We start from the raw sequence: 23,134 nt of genomic DNA on the forward strand, positions 1-23,134 counted from the left end.
AAAAAAAGTCAAAAATTTTTTCGACCTCAAAATGTCATAAAAAACGTCATAGTATAGTAAGGTGTCAATATTGGAAAAAAAAAGTCCAAATTTTTTTCGACCTCAAAATGTCATAAAAAACGTCATAGTATAGTAAGGCGTTTTTTTCGGGCAAAAAAAGTCAAAAATTTTTTCGACCTCAAAATGTCATAAAAAACGTCATAGTATAGTAAGGCGTTTTTTTCGGGCAAAAAAAGTCCAAATTTTTTTCGACCTCAAAATGTCATAAAAAACGCCATAGTATAGTAAGGCGTTTTTTTTCGGGCAAAAAAAGTCAAACATTTTTTTCGGCCTCAAAATGTCATAAAAAACGTCATAGTATAGTAAGGCGTTTTTTTCGAGCAAAAAAAGTCAAAATTTTTTTCGACCTCAAAATGTCATAAAAAACGTCAAAGTATAGTAAGGCGTCAAAATCGGACAAAAAAAGTCAAATTTTTTTTCGGCCTCAAAATGTCATAAAAAACGTCATAGTATAGTAAGGCGTCAAAATCGGACAAAAAAAGGCAAATTTTTTTTCGGCCTCAAAATGTCATAAAAAACGTCATAGTATAGTAAGGCGTTTTTTTCGGGCAAAAAAAGTCAAAAATTTTTTCGACCTCAAAATGTCATAAAAAACGTCATAGTATAGTAAGGCGTTTTTTTCGGGAAAAAAAAGTCAAAATTTTTTTCGACCTCAAAATGTCATAAAAAACGTCATAGTATAGTAAGGCGTTTTTTTCGGGCAAAAAAAGTCAAAATTTTTATCGACCTCAAAATGTCATAAAAAAACGTCATAGTATAGTAAGGCGTTTTTTTCGGGCAAAAAAAGTCAAACATTTTTTTCGGCCTCAAAATGTCATAAAAAACGTCATAGTATAGTAAGGCGTTTTTTTCGGGCAAAAAAAGTCAAAATTTTTTTCGACCTCAAAATGTCATAAAAAACGTCATAGTATAGTAAGGCGTCAAAATCGGACAAAAAAAGTCAAAATTTTTTTCGACCTCAAAATGTCATAAAAAACGTCATAGTATAGTAAGGCGTCAAAATCGGACAAAAAAAGTCCAAATTTTTTTCGACCTCAAAATGTCATAAAAAACGTCATAGTATAGTAAGGCGTCAAAATCGGACAAAAAAGTCCAAATTTTTTTCGACCTCAAAATGTCATAAAAAACGTCATAGTATAGTAAGGTGTTTTTTTCGGCCAAAAAAAGTCCAAATTTTTTTCGACCTCAAAATGTCATAAAAAACGTCATAGTATAGTAAGGCGTCAAAATCGGACAAAAAGTCCAAATTTTTTTCGACCTCAAAATGTCATAAAAAACGTCATAGTATAGTAAGGCTTTTTTTTCGGGCAAAAAAAGTCACAATTTTTTTCGACCTCAAAATGTCATAAAAAACGTCATAGTATAGTAAGGCGTCAACATCGGACAAAAAAAGTCCAAATTTTTTTTGAGCTCAAAATGTCATAAAAAACGTCATAGTATAGTAAGGCGTTTTTTTTGGGCAAAAAAAGTCAAAATTTTTTTCGACCTCAAAATGTCATAAAAAACGTCATAGTATAGTAAGGCGTTTTTTTCGGGCAAAAAAAGTCAAAAATTTTTTCGACCTCAAAATGTCATAAAAAACGTCATAGTATAGTAAGGCGTTTTTTTCGGCCAAAAAAAGTCAACATTTTTTTCGACCTCAAAATGTCATAAAAAACGTCATAGTATAGTAAGGCGTCAAAATCGGACAAAAAAAGTCCAAATTTTTTTCGACCTCAAAATGTCATAAAAAACGTCATAGTATAGTAAGGCGTCAAAATCGGACAAAAAAAGTCAAAATTTTTTTCGACCTCAAAATGTCATAAAAAACGTCATAGTATTGTAAGGCGTTTTTTTCGGGCAAAAAAAGTCACATTTTTTTTCGACCTCAAAATGTCATAAAAAACGTCATAGTATAGTAAGGCGTCAAAATCGGACAAAAAAAGTCAAAAATTTTTTCGACCTCAAAATGTCATAAAAAACGTCATAGTATAGTAAAGCATTTTTTTTCGGCCAAAAAAAGTCCAAATTTTTTTCGACCTCAAAATGTCATAAAAAACGTCATAGTATAGTAAGGCGTCAAAATCGGACAAAAAAAGTCCAAATTTTTTTTTCGACCTCAAAATGTCATAAAAAACGTCATAGTATAGTAAGGCGTTTTTTTCGGCCAACAAAAGTCCAAATTTTTTTCGACCTCAAAATGTCATAAAAAAGGTCATAGTATAGTAAGGCGTTTTTTTCGGGCAAAAAAAGTCAAACATTTTTTCGACCTCAAAATGTCATAAAAAACGTCATAGTATAGTAAGGCTTTTTTTTTGGGCAAAAAAAGTCAAAAATTTTTTCGACCTCAAAATGTCATAAAAAACGTCATAGTATAGTAAGGCGTTTTTTTCGGCCAAAAAAAGTCCAAATTTTTTTCGACCTCAAAATGTCATAAAAAACGTCATAGTATAGTAAGGCGTCAACATCGGACAAAAAAAGTCCAAATTTTTTTCGACCTCAAAATGTCATAAAAAACGTCATAGTATAGTAAGGAGTCAAAATCGGCCAAAAAAAGTCAACATTTTTTTTGACTTCAAAATGTCATAAAAAACGTCATGGTATAGTAAGGCGTCAAAATCGGCCAAAAAATGTCATAAATTTTTTTGACCTCAAACTGTCATAAAAAACGTCATACAAAAAAAGTCCAAATTTTTTTTGACCTTAAAATGTCATAAAAAACGTCATACCGCGGTATGACGTCAAAATATGCCAAAAAAAGTCATACTTTAGTAAGGCCTCAAAATGTCATAAAAAACGTCATAGTATAGTAAGGCGTCAAAATCGGCCAAAAAAAGTCAAAATTTTTTTTCACCTCAAAATGTCATAAAAAACGTCAAAATATGACATCAAAATATGCCAAAAAAAGTCATACTTTACTAAGGCCTCAAAATGTCATAAAAAACGTCATAGTATAGTAAGGCGTCAATATTGGCCAAAAAAAGTCAAAATTTTTTTTAGCCTCAAAATGTCATAAAAAAAATATGACGTCAAAATATGCCAAAAAAAGTCATACTTTAGTAAGGCCTCAAAATGTCATAAAAAACGTCATAGTGCAGTAAGGCGTCAAAATCGGCCAACAAAATTTTAAATTTTTTTTAGCCTCAAAATGTCATAATAAAGGTCATAGTATAGTAAGGCGTCAAAATCGGCCAAAAAAAGTCAAAACATTTTTTGACCTCAAAATGTCATAAAAAACGTCATACCACGGTATGACGTCAAAATATGCCAAAAAAAAGTCATACTTTAGTAAGGCCTCAAAATGTCATAAAAAACGTCATAGTATAGTAAGGCTTCAAAATATGCCAAAAAAAGTCATACTTTAGTAAGGCCTCAAAATGTCATAGAAAAATGTCATAGTATACTAACATTGTGTACTTAAATACATTTTTTTCCACTTGATTATTAGTGCTCTTTTTAAAATTTGGCTTCTGCAGAAATTAGACCACAATTCTACAAATCTGACTATTTTTTTTTTGTCAAGTGAAAATATTCTTTGGAGCATCTTAGGCTTTGATAACTTGTGAAGCTTTACTTCCTCAATTTTTTTCTTAAATGACATCAGTGCTAAATTGAGCTTTTTTTCTGGAATAAAATGAACTGGTTCCAGGCTGTTCCCTGTGGTTTCAGTATGCTTGAACCACCGGTGGTTAGATGGATTACAGAAAAGTTTGATTAGCTCTCTTTATCTGTGGAGGTATTGATGATTCTGCTTTTTCTCACCATCTTGATTTCCCATCCAGATGAGTGTTTCCGTTGATGAATTGCAGTGTTTTTCTGACTTAAATGGGCTGAGCTGGAAAACGATTTCACCCTCATGGTCATTTATCTCTTTGCACAAACGGGAAATCAATGGAACACCACAGGAAACAGGGTGTATTGGAGTTTTAAGACTGTTAACTGCCTCCCTAATCTCAGACAGATAGCAAAAGATATTAATTCAATGTTGAGTTATGGTCAGATTGGTTATTTTTGGTTGAGGTTGAAAAGTCTATGTTGATTCAATGTTTAATTACAGTTGCCACTTCAATGGCTGAAAAATGTTATTGAATCAACTTTGTATAAATGTTGTTTTTGAAATACCAACTGTGAATCAATATTTTCAGTTTCAATGTGCATGGTGCTGATATTGCACTAGGCACAACCATCTTGCGAGACCAGGAGGTCTCACGGGACTTCGATTTGGGCTTTGGGTTGAACACTGAAGCTATCAGTATGAAGTGTCATTCTACAATGATTAAAATGGTGAATATATCCTTGAAATTTAATTTTCACCAACTGTTTTTCTTAAAGACATTGCTGCCAACAAAATGACCACAATGCTTGCTGAGCTACTTGTGGAGGTGAAGCAAATGTCACGAGAGATGCAGTTTTTAAAAACTGAAATCACTGACATTAAAGCCACCTTGAACAGTCATGGAGCTGGGCCTGACACACACAGAAATTTCCTTGTTGTGTTGCCACTCACCAATGAGGAGCAGTTTGATGAGGCTGAAGCTGCACCCTGAGAGATTGAGTCTCATGCTCTACCAACTGAGCTAACCAGGCATGGCTGCATGGCTCCCATCCTTGGGTTTTAGGTTTTAAATTTAGTTTTTGAAATTCAAGGCCTTGTCTGCCTGTATGTCTGGAATTGTAGGTGTGGAGGCATTAAAGTTGTTTTTTATGTGATTTTGTGTTTGACAGAGAGATAAATTGCCCTGCAATAAATCCTACCTTCATTAAGGTTATAATGTTCAGATTTTGTTGAAAGCGATTCAGAGAGGTGTTGATTTAACTTCATGGTCATTGTGGAGGCTGTAGTCTGTGCTTCAGCTGACTTGTGTTAAACTAGATGGTGTTTCTAGTATTTTGCAATGAGATGCAGAGGGCAGTAAAATGTAGTACAAACTGACAGTCCACAAATACAGTATGTAGAATACAAATACAAATACAGTGTATAGTCATAGACTATAAGAATAGCTATTTAACCTGAAAATTGCTTCATGGATTGACCTGTTTTAGTGGAGATAAATTAACAAAAAATAATGAACAGGAAGAGGAGGAGGAAAGACATATATTCTTATTTGGTAACTTGGTGAAAATGACCAGAGCTAAGGTATTCTGTTAAAGAAAAACAAAAAGACACTTACACTGTTAAGTTCTTTTATTAAGGATTTTCTTCTGTACAAGAGTGAGGAGTTTCTCTGTTCCACATGTTAGCTGGTCAGCAGCTCTGTACAACCGTCTGTACAACAGGAGGCCAAATGTAACATAAGAGAAAATGTGTTAATTCAACTTGTGGCTTTTTCTGTAGAAGGCAGGTCAGAAGGTGAGACATAGATTGACTGAACACACACCTGCACACGCACACACTCTTCAAACTATTTACAAAAAGATGGCCGACTGGCTCTTGATACAGATAAATAGAGGCAGACCAGCTAAAACACAATTCAAATTATCACATTAAAAAAAAAAAGTCTTTGAAAAGTCTTTCAAAGGGGGGCAAAAAAACAAGAAAGATAAAACTCAAAATCCATAAAAGACCCATTAAAAGGCCCATCTGGAGTGATTTAATTTAATCTTATTTAAAACAACGTCCGCGGCATCACTGCTAATAAAACATACAGTGCTGCTGAGGTCAACAACATAAACGCCACCTGCTCTGTCTGTGCTAAGAGAGGCGAAAGTGATGCTGCTGCTTCATCTGAAGCCTCTCTGAAGAAATGACTTTGAATGGCAGAGCTAGATTTTAAACTGTAATCTGAGCTTTATAAATTGGCATTTGTGAAATATGTAAAAAAAAAAAAAAAAAAAAAAAAAAAAAGCCTTTACTTAGGGGTCATATATACTGTGCGGTGTCCTAGTGCGGCTCTCTTTAATTTTCCCTATTTTCCCTTTGAAAACTTCTTGGTATTAAAATTTAATTTCAGGCTGATTAAGTTTTTCTCAGTTCTGCTTTAGTCATCAGATTTTATTTTGTCTACTTATTCACTTAATTTTTCATTTTCAAGTCATTTCCTTTTCGTTTTTTATAATTTGTTGAAATATGAAACTGCTCAAATAATTTCTCTTATCATTCATTGCTTTTGGGATGATATATTGCCTTCAAATGTGTGTGTGTTGTAAAAATGAAGGGAAAGAATGCTGATGCGGAAATGTCAGGCTCAGTTTATTGGACTGAGGGGAAGCTATTTTGAGCTGACAGCCAACTTTCAATTAAACAAAGATATTAGGCTCAGGTCACACTCTAAGGGGGATTTAATGTTTGTTGACTTAGCTCAGACCAACGTCATTTTCACCTTCCCTCGAAAAGTGCAAATCAGCTGAAATCTGAGTTTGAGTGACAGACACTGTGATGATAGCAGAGTCAGGATAAAAAGAAATCAGAGCAGCTTTGTCAGTCAGAAGTCTGATATTTTAGTTTTGTGTTTAAATTAAAACTGAGATTCCCTTGTTGATGTCTAAAAATCTTTTGACAAGCAGATATAAACCAGCTATCTCTATCTTTCTACTGCATGATTTGGGTAAACTCCATCATGAGTTTCCAAAGGCAATGTTTTTCTTTTCAAAAACTTTTAAGGCCATTTTTCTTTCTATTCCATGTAGTTTCAAGGAATTGCTTCAGCTCTCTTCATCTCACAGAAAATTAACTCATGCATGGTCCTGTGTAGTGTACAGTGTCATTCATTAAAAATAATAATCATAAATAAGCTATTAACAGAAAAACATGGTCAGTGTAGTAAAAAAAAAAAGTTTACAGTACGTAGTGTGAGGAGTTTGTAGTCCTGCTGTTGTCTGTCGTAAATGTTACTTTGAATGTTAGCTCCAAACAGATGTGTGATAGCTCATCTTTACGGACAACAGGATCAGTTAACCTGCAGATTTCTGGTTGTGTAGCCTGTCTGCTTGCTAAGATGCAGTGACAAGGCTCACTTCACATTTTGTTTATGTTTAAGGAGTGTAAACTCAGGAGAATAAAGACAACTTCCAAGGAAACGATGGAAACACACACAAAAAAGAATTATGTTTTAGAAAAAAAAAGGGGGAAAAAACTAAATAGTAATGTGTAGAAATTACCCCTAATGCCTTCCAAGTATATACTATATTTTTATGTATTAATACTGCAAGCCAGCAATTCCTCTGTTGCACCACTAGGGGGCATTAAAAGTTACAGGCAGAGAGGAAAGGGGCCAGAAGGCAGCAGGTTCATGTAAACAGTGACAGGGAAAACGTGGGTCCTTCTGAGAAATATTCAAACAAGGTGAAAAGATGGTTCAAGTGTTAAGTGTACGTGAGTGACACACAGGTTTAGCAGGTGTGAATGTCCAGATTCAGGATCATCATCAGCATTTAAGTCTAAACTCTCCCAACTGTTTTTGTTGTAGTTTGACTTGCCAAGTGCAGCTTTGAGTGACTTGTAAAAACTGCTGTAAAGGATAAGTGTGAGTCAAGTGTGTGCACATATTTGCATTCAGTGCGTGTATGTTTATGCATGTAACATTTAACAGTGTCACAGTCTGGTCCCTTGTGGTTATTCCTGGTTCTGGTAAAAGAGTTTGGTCTGGTTTAATCTGAGCTGAGGTGAAACAAGCAGCAACCACCATGTTAGTATTAAACTGAATTGGAAAAACCTTTGTAGTAATTCAAGGTTTTACTTCTTTTCATGTGTATTGTTGGCTAATTTAAGAACGTGTTTAATTAAGAAGAAACTGAGGTTCAGAGAGTGGTGTGTTTAGGGCATGTTGGCTTGATTGACAGGTGTCTCAGCTTATTACACTCATATATTGTAGTTGCCGCTTGTTTGTCACAACTCGGAATTTTGATTTTCTGGCCACGTTAACCCGAAAACCTCTAAGAATCTTTAAGTAACATCCATGTTTCTCTTCACCGTATGGATATGAACGGGGTCAGTCTGACTGGAGGCTGTAGAAGATGGTCCTGGTATGAACTGTACTGGGGAGTCTGCACACAACAGTTGTAGCAGCAGTGGATTGTGGTCTTGTGTTTGTTTTCAGCTTATTGACTTCTGGATATTTGTCCACCTTAATCTCTTTCACGTCTCCAAACTCACACTCATTTCTTCTTGGTTTACAGCAGGAAGGATGTGAGCTGTGTCTTGTGTACATGGGCCTCGTTGTTGAAAATGTGACAAGCTGTAACATGAAATGTGCTGTTCTCTCAGTGTGACAATTGCTGTTCCTGGAAGTGGCTTCAGGGTGTTGTTTTGTTGCCGTGGATGATGCACAAAGCCGAAAGAGGACACAATACCAGAACAACACATTAAAACTGGGGGTGGAATACATGAGCAGTGCAAAGGTGCAAAATAAGGGATGCTTGCTTTGCTTTGGACTGTGTCCTGTTCTAATTGCTCTCAATTGTTTTTAGGATCAAGCCACAGGTCTGCAAATTTAAAAATTGATCAAACCATTTGCATTTTCTCTTGCGAAATTAGATCCAATTAATTACTGAACCTGATAGATTTTTTCTGTCTGCTGCTTTGGATTGTGCATGTATCATGCCCCAAAATTCAAAGACACTGCCTCCTCATCCTCTTTTTTTCTTCTTTTGTTTAGACACAGCCACGTCTGCTCCTGAGGATTGTCTGCCTCCTGCCTGGTCGTCACTCAAACTCTCCCACCTCAAGTTCATCTCCAAAGACTTTAATTTTGGGTCTGAGGTTTGACACGCCTTCTAGTTCAGTTCTAGTCCTCTTAGAGTGTGGGGAAGTCTAGCCTTCTCCAGATCTAGCTGTGACCGTATTTTAGGACTTCTGCTCAGCTGTGGCAGCAGGTGTGGCCAGACTCTCCGGCTTCACAATCTGGTAAGTGATCAAGTACTCCGGGTAAGCCTGGAAAACAAACATGTTTTGTAGTGTTTAAATAATAAGCTGATTAAATAAACAACAGTTTTTAGCTACTTTAAAGACTGTTGGAAAAAAATGTTTAATATGATTATGATTTAAAAAGGCCAAGAGGGTTCCAGGTTCGAACCCTAGTCTGGGCGCTGCGTTTGCATGTTCTTTTTTTCTTCAGGTCCTCTCACTTCCTCCCACAATCCCAAAAACATGCACATTAGGCTAACTGGCTACTCTATATTGGCCCTAGTGTTTTAACTCTGCTTATTTGATACAACAATCTAACAGAAGGTGTTTAACATGAATCGCAATGAAAAATTGTGTGTATGTGTGTGTGTTTGTGTGTGAACTGACCTGTTCCCCTCTGTAGATGACGTATTCCGCATACGCCAGTCCATTGACACTGGGCCGACCTATAACGGAGTGGTGTCCAGGGGGGGCATGGGCCATTTTCATCGCACTGAACTGAAGAAACGACTTCCCGAGCGTCACTCTACAGAACAGCATCTGCCTGTGTGAACACAAGGACACACACAGATCAATATCAATGGTAAGGTCACATAAATGGACAATATGAGATGTCACACACAAAAACATGTTTGTTTTATTCACATATATTATTCATAATAATATTATTACCAGTTTTACTATTTCATCATTTCATATAAATTTTATTTTGTTCCTCTCTGTCACTGTAACAGTGATTCCAGATGATAAAGTTATCCAATTCCTGTTCTGTTCACCTGTGTGCTCCAATACATAACGCAACATAATTATACTACACAGTATTTTCTTGTTTTCATAGTACACTATTTTTACAGTTGGTATGTAAGAAATCAATGTGCTTTACTGGTTTGTACTAACAGGAAAATGATACAGACACAGATGGATGTCAACAAAATAGACTTCTGAAACCTCTCCCTAGTAAGTAAAGCAATTCTTTTCCCCCCCTAAAGACTTAATAATTTGTGTGTTTTCTGATGCGGTCGCTTTGTCATTCACACTTTTATTTTTTGCAGCTGTGAGTAGCTCTAACTTCTCCTTTGTGCAGTGCATGGTGGGACAATAGAGTCCATCAAAAGCATATTTAAAAACCAGCGAGTCAGTATTTATATAAGTTACCTGTGCTTTTCCTACTATGACAAGTCAAAACGTGTGCTGTGAAAAAGTCTGTTACGACATAGTATTGAATTGACTAGTAGTTCTTCCCCTCTGCACAGACAGATGGAGCTTTTTTGGAAAAGAACTGGCTACGCTGGTGAAGAAAATACTTAAATAAATAATTTGATTATAAATAATTTGACCTAAACTAATAAAATGTCTCACCTGTGGCACACGTAACAGGAGCGGTCTTTGTGGGTGGGACATCCCGTGCCTCCGCCAATCCCATACACGTACTGATTGCTTTTAGAGGAGTTCTCAGCAAAGTAGATGCCGGCGCCGAACATGCCGCCGATGTAAGCGTGGCGCTCGTCAAAGCCCTTATGGATGATGGCATTGATGAAGGGAGAACCTGACAGGAGAAATTTTAATAAGTCAGAAATGACATATCCATTTAGCAGAGCGCTCCTGTGGACATGTCTCATATATAGGAAACTGGCTTATAAACATCTTGTCAAGAAAATTAGCATAAAAGCTTAGTGCCTCTGCCGTTGTAATGTCTACGTTCACCATCCCCTGCATTTGGTAAAACCCTCCCCCAGTCCAAACAGCTCAATTCTCCAAACTGTGAGGCACAAATAAAACACAAGAACAAAAAATGCAGACAAGGTTGAGCGATCCAGATACTGTCTGAGTAAGTGTTACGCTGTGAAACCCGTGATCTAAGAGACTTAGTATACATAGTATGAGTATTGGTGCCAGACGCACGGTTTCAAGGCAACTTCCTGAGATTTTCAACTCTTCAGTGTTTAAAGTAAAGAAACAGAACTCGACTGCAGTCCTGAGGACTGTGTCCTGACTGAGCCTTGTGTTTGAAAGGGGACATGGAAGATTAATGCGATTCGTTCGAGCTTACGGTCAGGCTGCAAGAAAGAAAACACTGCAGTGCAAAGTGAAGTTCATCTCAGAGCATACAAATGGTATACTCTTGCAGCAGAAGACCAGGCTGCACTTTATTTGTGTGAACTAAGAGTAGGTGACTGAAGCTGCATGAGAAGATGACATGCATCTCCAACTTGGAAATAATCTGATTTTGCTGTATTTTAGCTATGTCATCAAATCCAAAAACAAAGAGCCTTATGTGACTGTGCAATGACTGGCAAGCTGAAGTTTAGATTTAGTGATTTAGACACAGTTGTTATACTTGCAACAAAATTGCGGTGGTTGCCTGTCCATGGGTCAATTTCCAGCAATGATGTAACCAAAGTAACAGACCTGCTGCCTTAGTGACTATACAGGCCTTTGATTGTTTCACCATGTCACAGCAATTTAACAGCTATTGCAAATACACCAAATTTGGATGTGGAAAAAAAAAAGAGTATCAAAGAAATGTAAAAATATGAATTATTTTACAAAAAAAGCTATGGAAATTAACAAAATTGTCAGGAAAGCAGTAAAACTTGTTATTGTTATACTTAATATATACCTGAACGATGACAGCAGTAGATGGGAACTGTATGTGATGTATAACCCCACCATAGTGCCCTTTACTTTAGTTTGTTTACCATGAAAGAGCATGCGCTCGTTGTGGTGGTTGTGATTCTCGTCTGCAATTTCCTTTTGTCTGTGTGCATATCTCTCCCGTAGCTTCTTATTCACCACCTTCTGAATCTGCAGCCAGAAGAGGAGTGAAGAGAGAAAGGTAAGTGTCACTTCTGCTGAAAATCTAATACGACACTGTATTTAAAATCGACAAACCCTTTGTTAAGTTAATTAAGATCTGATTCCTTATTTGTGGTCGTAGTTGTGCCTGTGTTTTGAGTACACACCTTTATGATGTTGTACCGGCTGAAGACTCCGCCTGCGTTGCCTCCATCGCGGTGCTCTCTGATCGTGCTCTGGAGCTGAGGAGGAAATCAACAGTCAGAAGACAATCAAAATTATACGCTCATGCAAAGCTTTTAAAAGTTAAAAGCTTAAGTGTGTGGGATAAAAAATGCAAAAAAGCACTTTCCATGTGTAATGTTTGATCATTAGCAGTGATTCATGCAGCTCTCTGGACAGCGTTGGCAGCATTAATGATGAGTCATTTTTGTACCTTGACAGCTCAGAGAAAAATGTGCAAATGATATCCAGTGACCACCTCGACAAACAATTGCAACTTCAGACTAGTTTTAAAATCATCTACTCACTTATGTTTCTATGCTTTGAGAAGAGTTAGCTGAGGAATGTTAAACTGAAATGAGGACAGCTCATGAAAATTGGTTAACATCAGGTTGTTTTGTGAACAGATGGCAAGTCATGTTCTATTTTTTTGTCTCTGGAAAAAAAAAAACAACTATAAAAAGCAAGAGTTTATTTTCTTCTTTGAGACACAACCCTCTGATTTCTGACTCCTGGGTATGGTTTCCATATTGTACAATAAATTTTAATCATTAACCATCAGTGTTTTGTCTGTTTATTGTGTTCAGAGTGGTTATAGGAAATTTCCACAACAGATGCCTGTGGGAAATTTAGAACAGTGCAGCTGCAAAACTGAGACATCAGCAGTGATGGAGGAAGAACTGCTGCATCTGGATTTACAAAGGTGATGGAGACATTTGAAGAAACTTTGATATGGAAGTGATTACCGTCTTCCACAAAATTATTTTTATCTTCTTAATGAATGGAATTATTGATGTCTATAAAATAAAATTCTGGTGTGACAAACGCAGTTAATCTACCTTTTCCGGTTTTATCAACAAAGTCTAGAGGGACCTCATGTCAGTCATTTTTCTAGATCTCAAGTAAAAATTACAGTTTAAATTACCTGTTAAATTTCTGTTAACATCTGACAGTCCTCATTGAGTTTAAACTCCGTCACAGTGACGTCTGCTTTCACCTCCAATTACTGCTTTCATTTGCAATACAGTCAGAAGAGCGGTTACACTGATACGGAGCTGCTTGGGTCAGACTGTTGCTGTGCTGTCGAGCTGCTGCGGTGTGTCCTCAGCCAAATTTACAATTATGACTTTCAAAATTTCATGCATATGCCGTGTATATCTCTGTTTTTGTGTAAACTGAGTTGCATGTGTGTGTTTGCCTACTTCCTCCTCCACAGACTGGAACTCCTTGTCGTCCGGTGCTAGGTCGATCAGCACGGTGCCCTGGCTGGAGCAGTGGAACGTCAGGTATGGATTTGCACCTACAAACGCACATTTTTGAAAGTGAATCCGACGAAGAATAAATGATGTCAGTGACCCCTCAGCTACCTGGTCTGCAGGTCATATATTCCTATTTCAAATCATTGTAAAACCACATCTGGTGGATTTATTATTACTATAGGTACATTCACACATATAACTCAAGAGTATGATATACAGATTCTGAGTGTTCTTAACTGTTACAAAGCTGAATTGTAACACTGATGTTTAAGATTAAATATATTCATTTCACTACAGTTAATCTGAGAATTAGGTCTCACTTCCAGTTCTCAGCACCACCTAAAAGCTAATTAAAGCTCAAGATATAAATCTAAACACTGATGGGCTGACATTCTGGTAACTAGTTTCAGCACTATTTGTTTTCCTGGGCAACAGTTGCATACTCTTCTGTGTGTGTGTGTGTGTGTGTGTGTGTGTGTGTGTGTGTGTGTGTGTGTGTGTGTGTGTGTGTGTGTGTGTGTATGTGTATGTGTATGTGTATGTGTGTGCTTCCTGACCTTGCTGGCCTCCCAGCAGCCTCTCGATGCCCTTGATTAGTTTGTGTCTGTGACCGTAAGCGTTGATGCCAATCTCTTTCAGCTCCTCATGACCCATGTCTGCCAACACATCCAGCGAAATCTGCCCAGAAACAACCAGTCATGTCAGTCTTCAGCCAAAAGAATGCAAATTAGTAGGAAAATAACACATTATTGTAATGTGCAGTAGCTACTCTTGCCATAATTTCAATTATACATCTGTGAACAGAATCAAATGTTATTGTACTGTACAAATGTACACAAAAAAAATCACAGTTCAGTGCTGACAACAGCTGGTTATGCTCCAACTGATCATCAAAAATGCCAACAAATCAATAATAATGAGTTCAATGATCTAACCCATATTGCAGAGACAACAGGTCTGACAGATATTCATGAGAGTAGGACAGAGGCAGCCTGAAGAAAAGGTCAATGAACAGATGATAGTAATCAAGCCATTGATATGCAAATGGACGATGGTGAGTTTGTTCGGGCAGAACACAGAATGAGATTCATGCTAGAGGCAGAGATATCGCCGCTTTTCAAACGGAAACCTTTACCTACTTCCCTCTGTGTTGCTGTGATCACTGTTACAGGTGTAAATCATCACAGCTTAAATACTCTGCTGGGAAACAAGGCTAACTGAAATGTTCTCTGGCACCACAGGTTCATTGTAAAAACTCCTGTGTTTCAGAAATCACAGCAAGAAGATGAAAACTTAAACTTCTACAGAATCCTGTATTATCTCTCTAACTGTTTATGTCACACCTAATGTGACGCAGTCACCTGAAACAATACAAGTGACACATCAGCCTGGCTGATGCTTCATGCTGACATCTTACGGTTTCATCTTAGCCGTAAAAAGCAGCACCACAGTAATCTGCTCCTGTGAAATAGTGTTCGACTGGAACATCCATCGAAATAACTTGTACTAATTCATTCAGGAGTTTACAGTCTTATGACTGAGTTTGGCAATAACACGCTAAATGAACCGCCTCATATTTTGCATTAACTGCCACCAGTGAGGCTTTACAGAGGACTCACACAGCAGAAAGTTGATATGTAATTAATTATTACAGCTAAAATAGGTTTAGTGTTTTAGTGGTTTAGTATAGGCTGCAATATTGTAATTTCCGTTCTTGATTTTACTTTGGTTGTAGACAGATAATGAGCAAAAGTTTGATTTTGTATTAATCCAGTGTATTAAATTGACTATTTTTATGTTGTAACGTCAGTGAAATTAATGTTTCTTTGTTAAAACTCAGTTCTTGTTAATGTTACTCTAAAATATAAATGTACTTTTCTATTAACATCCAGCTGACTCTCACCTCCATCTCACTCTCCATTTGAATATTAATGAAGGCTCTTTTCCCTTCAGAGGGACCAGTAATAAATGTAACACACTCATGCACATATCCTCCTTATTGCTCCCACACTGCCTTCTATGCTTAGCCTTTTGCCAGCTGTCACCTTTCAGTTTCTCCTTCTATTTCTGCCTCTCTTCCCGTCTGTTTTATCCTCTTTCTGTCGCCCCATCTGTCTCCTCGACTCCCTCTTTCTATTTTCTCCATCTTTCTCCTCAAACCTCTCTCTGTCTCGTTTCTCTTTATTTTTGTTCCTTGTTCCCTCTCTGACCTTTTCTGTCTACAGTACCTCCCAACCTAACTAATTTTGTATATATCTCCTTTTTTATTGTGCTTTTCCAAAATTAACAGAAAAACCGACATGAGAAATGTAAAACAGAGCAAAAACAAGAGGTAGAAAAGTGATAAAACAAAGGAGTTTAAAACTAGGTTGTGTTAAAATGCACCCCTGAAAGAACCTCAGGCTTAGAAAAATAATTACAAAGTTAGATATTTACATTAGGGGAAAGAAAATCAAATTTATTTCACTTAACTGCATGTGGACCTTTCTTGAAGCTCTTTGTCTCACTCTCTCTACCGCTCCATTTCCTCACTTCTTTCCAAGACACATAAAAATTCTGTGTGTGTGTGTGTCTGTATATACCTGTTCCCGCTGGAAGATGTCTCGGAGGTGTTCCAGTCCCAGGCTCTTTAAGAACTGGTTGATAGTCATGTCGAGCAGAGCTGCACAGACACAGTAAAGTCATCAGAGATTATTGGTGGAGCCCCCAGCTGTTACACGTTACCATCAACAACATCCACGACACCAACACGTGTAAACGTACTTTCCCCTTCCTTTCTGTCGGACCCAGATGCTCCGTCTGCAGTCCCGGTGGCCCCACCCACATTGATGTCACTCAGGGGTGTGCTCAGGTTGTCTATGCTGCTGGCTGCAGACAGGCAGGATGGGGATGGAGAGGGAGAGATGACCACGCCCCCTGCCGCACCTGTGCTCACCACACTCGCACTCACCTGAGAGTGGGAGAGAGAAGATTTGGTTTAAAGGGCCAATAAGTCATATTTGAATGTTTACACTTTTTCAATAACACAAACTCTACTTTTTCACAGTGCACACACATTTCAATTTTTACTTGTAACTCTTCAAATGACAGTTCAACTGCTGCATCTTTTGCACTTTAGGGATTCAGCTGTGACTACATTGACATTTCAATTGCTTGCATCTCTCCTACACCCGAGTTGACAGTTCAAAGGCTTTCAGTGCTTAAATGTAAACTAATTTCTGCAGCTTTAAACTCCAGTACTTCAAATGACAAGTCAAACTATTTCACTGCTTCAGCTTCAGGTGAATACTTCAACTCTCACACTAAATTGTGTTTGCTGCTTCTTCCAACATAAAACACAGGACATGTTTCAGCCGAATGCTCTCTGTCTAAGCAGTACTTGTGAGGATACTTACCACAGTGGCCTGTGGTTTTAAACAGCTTGGTAGGGCATCTGGTGGCATGGCATCAATCAGCAGTGCTCTGATATCATCAGCCTACAACAGACAAAGGGACAGACAGGGAGACATTTACTCTATAATGATTCTCTGATTCCACCTCAAGCTACTAACTTTTTGTTTTCTTGTATTTTTCATGTAGTATTGCACACATACAATTAGACCTGGTAGATTTTGTTAGTAGATAACTTTGTAAGCCACCAGCCACATTTGCTATAGACTTATATAGACAACACCAACGGGTTACACAGTGTTTGTTTTTTCCCCTGATAACTACCATACTGTCAGACCCTGAGACAATCAAAGCAGTACAAAAAAGCACCTGAGCACCTGGCAGGACACTGTAAATAACAGCCAAGGTGAAAAATAAAACTTGTTCTAAATGAATGGACGGTACAAATCCCTGCTTTGAGAATTTGTTCCTCATTCTAACCTGCAACTCTTCTTCAGCTCAACTCGACGCATTAAGAAAAAGCAGTTATACTATACAGGCTGTTCTTGGGAGTGCCCAAGACTGAATAGTTATCCACAATCAGTCAACGCATCACCTGAAGCTAATATCACATGCTGAGTCATAACACAGGCAATATGAAGAAATGAGGACCAATACTGTCAAAGATTTCTGAGAAAGCCTTTCATACTGTTGCCAAGTCCAGGGGCGTCTGTCCCTCCTGGTTCTTCATGGTGGGATCGGCTCCATGGGCCAACAGCAGAGCGCAGAGCTGAGTCCGCCCCTTCTGGGCTGCTTCGTGGAGGGGAGTAAACGCCCACTTGTCTGTGGCGTTGACGCATGTGTTGTACTTGATCAGCAGGGCAGCTATGTCCACGTGCTAGAGAGAGGAAAGGAGGTAGACGTGAGGAGGAGGAGGGGTGTGGAGGTGGTGATGACCCACACAGAGAGGAGAGGAAGCAAGAGATGGAAAAGAAAAGCAGAAGACAGATAAGAGTCGAAGAAAAACAAGAGCAGAGAAAAGAGGAAATGGTGAGAGGAGAGAGGAAAAAGACAACAGCAATAAAAGCATTTAAAAAGAGCAAAAGTGTGAAGTGTGGTGAATGAGTACTATAAAAATTGTGATCAGAAAAAATTAAAAATGTTAAGATTCTCTGGAACAGAAACTGTGTTAATTATTAACTCCAGCATCATTCCTTTTTGTCCCGCTGGTCCTTCCTATCTTTCATTTCCTGTTCTTTTTCTGCAGCGTCTGTCTCCAGCTCTTGTCTTAGCGTCAAACACAGTGTAGCTTGTTTCTGGATATATAAGCAATGTGTGACTAAGATAGAGACTAAGGAAAAAGCATATACACGCACTTCTTCAGAGATGTGTGATAATACTGATAATAATATAATTTAAATGGGGAAACAGAGTGTAAATAAGTACGGTCCTTACAGTCCCATATCAGACATCTGCAGGCATTTACTGGGCTGGGAAAAGCAAAAAGCTGCATAGCATCGCAGTTTTTCAAATCCTATCCTGAATATGTGGATCTTAGCTACAACATAATATTCTGTCACAAGCATCCCACATATGATATGGATTTAAAGGCTCAAATAAGAATTTATAAAGGTCACCTTAACAGTTAGCAAACTTCATGACATTCACTTGAGACAGATATGACAGAATTAGCAGCATTAGCATGGACTACAATAAGACAAAACAACTGAAAGGAAGTCAAATAGTTGTATCTTTGATTTTTTTTCTTTTTCTTTTTTTTTTGGTCTCTTTTTGATGAATCGTTTATAAAATTCCAGCAAAAAGTGAAAAATGCCCTTTACAAATTCACAGAGCTCAAGGTGACATCTTCAAATTGCTTGTTTGTATAACAAACAGTTCAAAGCCCAAAGATACAATTCAATTTCTAACTTAGAAAAAAGCAGAAAATCCTCACATTTGAGAAGCTGGAACCAGTGGAACCATCGCATTATTCGATTAATGATTAATTATAAATCAAGTGAATGCTAAATCTACTAATTTAACAGTAAAGTATGTTAATGAGTTCATAGTTTTATAGGATAGGAGTTGCACCTAGTTATCAAAAATTTGAGTTGGTGTGTGTGTCTTACCCCATATGAAGCGGCATTGTGTAACGGTATAAGTCCTCCTTTGTCCTGTGCATTGACATCGGCTCCATGTTCCAACAGATACTCTGCTACCTCCAAGTTGTTATAGCCAGCTAGAGAGCGGCGTGGGGGTTGGGTTGCACGGAAAACACAGCAAGAGTGCGGAAAAGAGGAGAAACAAAGATGTAGTCAGGTAATGAAAGAGAAGGAACGAATGAGAAAGAAAGGGAGACTGTCAGCCTACATCTGCTACAGCGTGGTAGTGTATAATCATCTTTTCCTTTGACAAGCAAGTACATCAAGGCAGAGGGTGCGTGGGTGTGTGTCTGAGTGGTCAGATCTATGAAAAAAATTAAAAAAAAATCGCACAGACCTTCAAAGTGTTTTTTAGAAGTTTCTTTAAAGTGCCTGTCTTGCTTCAAAACATTTTCTAATTAAGATATAGATTATCATCTTACAAAAAGCACCAGTCTGGTCCAGAAATTCTCTATAAATACAGAGTCTAAAAATGCACATAAGGAGACAAAGGCACATCAGTTTTCCCACCAGAAAAGAATGGAGAAGATGGTGCGGAGGAGGAGGGACGTCTTTTACAGTAAAACTACAAGAAAATGCTTGACCCCAACCTGTTAACAAACTGTTCTTAAACCATTAGAAAACTTTTTCATGTGGAAAAACAAGTGAAATTAGTGTGCATGATTAATGTTGTTGTCACAGAAACTCCCTGTGGTGCACAAATACAATCTTCACATTATTTATGTCAGTGTTTGCTACAACACTTTGAGCATCCTGATCGGAAAATAACAAACTAATTTGATGTATAAATGTATAAATATTGCCTCATTTTTGTATTTGTTCCCTTTTGTGTTTTGTGTTTACAGCTCACAGTCTGTGGTTTGTACAGGGACAAGTGTTGTTTATTTATTTATTTATTTATTTATTTTAACTGCTGATTGTATCAGAACAGTATTTGTGAATCTCAGTGTGTGTTTGTGTGTGTTTACGACTGTGAGCCGCTTTAGCAGAGTGATGACTCTTTTGTTATCTCTGAAGCTGATGTTATCACGATTACAGATCTGGAATAAATACATGGGTATTTATATGTGTGTGTAGCTTTGAGGACCTACATTATCTGTTATCAGGATTTAAAACCCCATGAAGTTTTTGAGAGATCCAAGGTCGTTATTTACAGCTACGAGTGCATTATACTTTAGTGGTAATGTAGTATAATCATAAAATAATAATGGTGACAATATAATCTTTTAATTTGGGAAATGAGGACACGTATAAATGAGGAAGAGATAAGCAAATTATACATATTTCCCCAAATGCCAAAATTCTCATTTAAGAATTATTAATCTTTAAACAACTGCTATCCCACCACTTGACCCATCATCTTTCACCACCCCTGTCTAGTCACAACTGAGTCATCTATCATTCAAAATATTGTGGGAGTGATAGCATAAACACTTATCGCCCTCGTCTTTTCCTTCCGTCACAGCCTCCCTGTGCAAGTGTGGTTTCAGAACAGCCACCCAAGTGCTCAGGTAAGTGATCTGTGTGCTAAACCTTATGTATATGATTATCAAAAAATATTGCTAAATTGCTAAGTTTATAAACAGTGCACTAAACTAAAATCCCAAGAAGTCGTTTTTTACTGAGATACTGGAACCAGAGTGATTGGCACCGGGAAATATGCCATATTCAAAGTCATCTAAATCCTGCAAAGTGAGGTTTACATAATCAGGGAGATGTTCATTTATTAAAATGAGCTGTGAATGTGTGTCTGTGTACTCAGCTTTGTGTTTCTGATTGCATCGTACCTGCCAAGTGCAGCGGGGTAGAGTTGCGCCCCTGCGTGTCCCGACAGTTGATGTTGTCAGGGCTGCATAACTTCTGCACCCTGGCCAGGCAGCCTTTCTTAGCAGCGTCCAGCAGTGCAGCATCTCCTCTGAGCAGGTCCTGGATGTCGGTGTCCCCATCCTTCACCAGGTCCAGAGGCGTGTTCCCGTCTCGGTTCTTCTTGGTGGGGTCCGCTCCGTGCTGGAGAGAGGAGGCCGGAATGGAAAGACAAGAAGATGCGTTAAATAAATATTTATCTGCTGTGTGTTCACGAATATTATTGTTATATTCAAGACGCTCATGATGCAGAGGTTAATCCATTTTAACATCCATCTTTAAAGTCTAAAGATCTGTTCAGTGAAATGCCAAGCCAAAAGCCAAACCATTTAAGGACACCGAATGTCGGTACAAAACATCAGCTATCATGGAAAAATATCAGTCCTCAAAATTCCCTATCGTTCAAACCCTAGTGGAGGAGTTTCAAGATGATGACAAGTGTCGAATGAGAAGAGGATGAATTCACCAGAGAGCAGAAGAGAGGGAGAGATGAAGGGAGGTAGAGAGGTGAGGACAGGAAGTCCAGTGAAATGGAAAACACCGCACACCCTGGAGAACGGGGAGGGAAGCACACATTTTCATCGCTCAACTGTCTCCTAGGTTACGGTTTAACTTGTCATTTCACTGTAAGTTTTGAAATCCGCTCATTAAAATTGGATGTTGTGGGACCACCCCTGGGTATCCACTGCTGGCCTGGAAATGTCCGTTATACATCTGTCATGGCTGTATGGATATTTTTATTTTTTTTTTGGTTTTGAATATTTTCTGTCCTACTTGTCCATTTCTATTATTTCCTTGCAGCTGCTGTTATAATCACACTATCAATGTAATTTATTCACTCTCCAGGAAAATTAGAATAGAAATAATTGGAGAAATTTACATATAAATAAATGTTGGTTTTGTTGCTCCTCCACTGAATTCAGCCTATGTTCAGTTCACGAAAGATTCTCCATTTGCAGTCAAAGTAGTGGCAAAAAAAAATACACAAGAAGAGCTAGGTATTTATCGTGAACAGTGACAACCGCTGTGACTGAACAAACAAAAATAAAAAGCCTCTTACAGAAGCTCAAATTTCATCAACAGAGACTCCAAACAAGTGGATGTCACCCCGCTTGGTTGACAGTTTGTCTCTTGCAAGACGATGATACATCACTCCCCGACATCCAGCCGAGATCATAAGTCATTCGAGTTCACACTTTTCATGCCAAGTGCTAACAAGACAGATTCTCCTTTAATTGAGGACAAATTCACTATGTTCTCGCACTTCTTCCCCGACAAAGGAAATGCTAACAGGCATTTTGTATTTCTCACAAGATCCTTACAGAATATCGGAGCACTGGGAGCAAATGCAGCACAGTTTTATTCTGAGCACAAATCCGACTTTAAAAAAAAAAAGGGACAATAGAAAGTTGACAACAAACAGAGGAGACAGAGGAAAACCTACTGCTGGACTGGAATAGTTTATTCAAAAAAGAGAGAACAGTTACATCCTGAGGGCATGGCAGATTAACACCAAAGTGCAGGAACACTCTGTTACTTGTGTGCATGTGTCTGTGTACTTATGTGTTAAAGGGGAAATGAGGGCGCTGCTGTGTGTGCACAAGAGTTGCAATGGGAGGCTTAAAATCCAACTGAAATTTGCCAGTATGAGAATTTTCAATCCACTGGGGTGAAAAAATGTCCACGTTGGACAATCGATCGTCTGTCTGTGTTTCTAACCCCTGCCTCCAGACCCATTATTGCAGGAGCCGAACCAACCATCTGATCAGAGAGAGTGTGGCCTGAGGGAGCGACTGTGTCTCTGAACTCCAGGACTGTTTTGAGAGAGCGCTGACAGTAATTTATCCACACATGAGCCTACACACGGCTCGTACACTGACACTGAGGAACACGTTTCATCTGTTTTATTAAACATAGTTGCTGCACAAGGATGTGGTAAGGCTAATGCCAGTGGTCACAGCCATTAGTTACCCTTCCGTAATATGGAACCGCAAAAAACCAAAACAACAAAGAACAACAGCTTTGATGCCTGTGAAAGGGGAAAAAAAGAGTGACTCCTTCACTGAGTATGAACAATCACTTGTTATAAATTCCCACTAAGTTAAGCTAGCCTCATGTTGGATGAACACAAACAAAGCTGCTGAGGCAGATGGTGTTTCTGGACAAGTACTGAACTCGTGCTGACCAACTACAGTGGCACTGACCACCTTAAACATCTTTAACATACTCTGCAAGTCCCCACTCGCCTCAAGTTAGCAACTACAAATGGGTGACAAATTAAAGGAAGAAGTGTTTTACTAAGGTTTCAGTGGGAAATGTATGGATATACTAATAGGTCTATGCTGACATACTGCATAACATGGCAAGGTACTGACAGTCACCATAGGGCTGCAAATAATGATTATTTTCATTATTAATGTCTCATAATTAATGTCTCAATTTTTTTTTTTCAATTAATCAAGAGCTGCTTTGTCCAAAAAATGTCTGAAAATATTGGAAAAAAAAAGACCATTACAATTTCCCTGAGCCAGAAATGACATTCTTTAATTGCTTATTTTGTCCAACCAACAGCCCAAAACCCC

At 38.1% G+C, this 23,134-nt stretch overlaps 1 protein-coding gene across 1 annotated transcript in view; it reads right to left on the reverse strand.

Moving 5' to 3' along the window:
* Positions 1-5,215: 5,215 nt before the first annotated feature.
* Positions 5,216-23,134, reverse strand: part of tnksa (tankyrase, TRF1-interacting ankyrin-related ADP-ribose polymerase a) — a 76,542-nt gene continuing 58,623 nt past the window's right edge. Inside the window, exons 17-29 of the mRNA XM_041058713.1 lie at positions 20,477-20,696; positions 18,657-18,766; positions 17,237-17,425; positions 16,554-16,634; positions 15,922-16,108; positions 15,741-15,820; positions 13,716-13,836; positions 13,102-13,199; positions 11,845-11,919; positions 11,581-11,686; positions 10,241-10,427; positions 9,269-9,425; positions 5,216-8,908 (exon numbers count right to left, since the gene is read on the reverse strand). Of these exons, the coding sequence (XP_040914647.1) occupies positions 8,822-8,908; positions 9,269-9,425; positions 10,241-10,427; positions 11,581-11,686; positions 11,845-11,919; positions 13,102-13,199; positions 13,716-13,836; positions 15,741-15,820; positions 15,922-16,108; positions 16,554-16,634; positions 17,237-17,425; positions 18,657-18,766; positions 20,477-20,696 (1,698 nt within the window). The 3' untranslated portion in view covers positions 5,216-8,821. The remainder of the gene's footprint in view (positions 8,909-9,268; positions 9,426-10,240; positions 10,428-11,580; positions 11,687-11,844; positions 11,920-13,101; positions 13,200-13,715; positions 13,837-15,740; positions 15,821-15,921; positions 16,109-16,553; positions 16,635-17,236; positions 17,426-18,656; positions 18,767-20,476; positions 20,697-23,134) is intronic.

The sequence above is a fragment of the Toxotes jaculatrix genome, chromosome 16 (genome assembly GCF_017976425.1).
Source record: "Toxotes jaculatrix isolate fToxJac2 chromosome 16, fToxJac2.pri, whole genome shotgun sequence".
Taxonomy (NCBI): Eukaryota; Metazoa; Chordata; class Actinopteri; family Toxotidae; genus Toxotes; species Toxotes jaculatrix.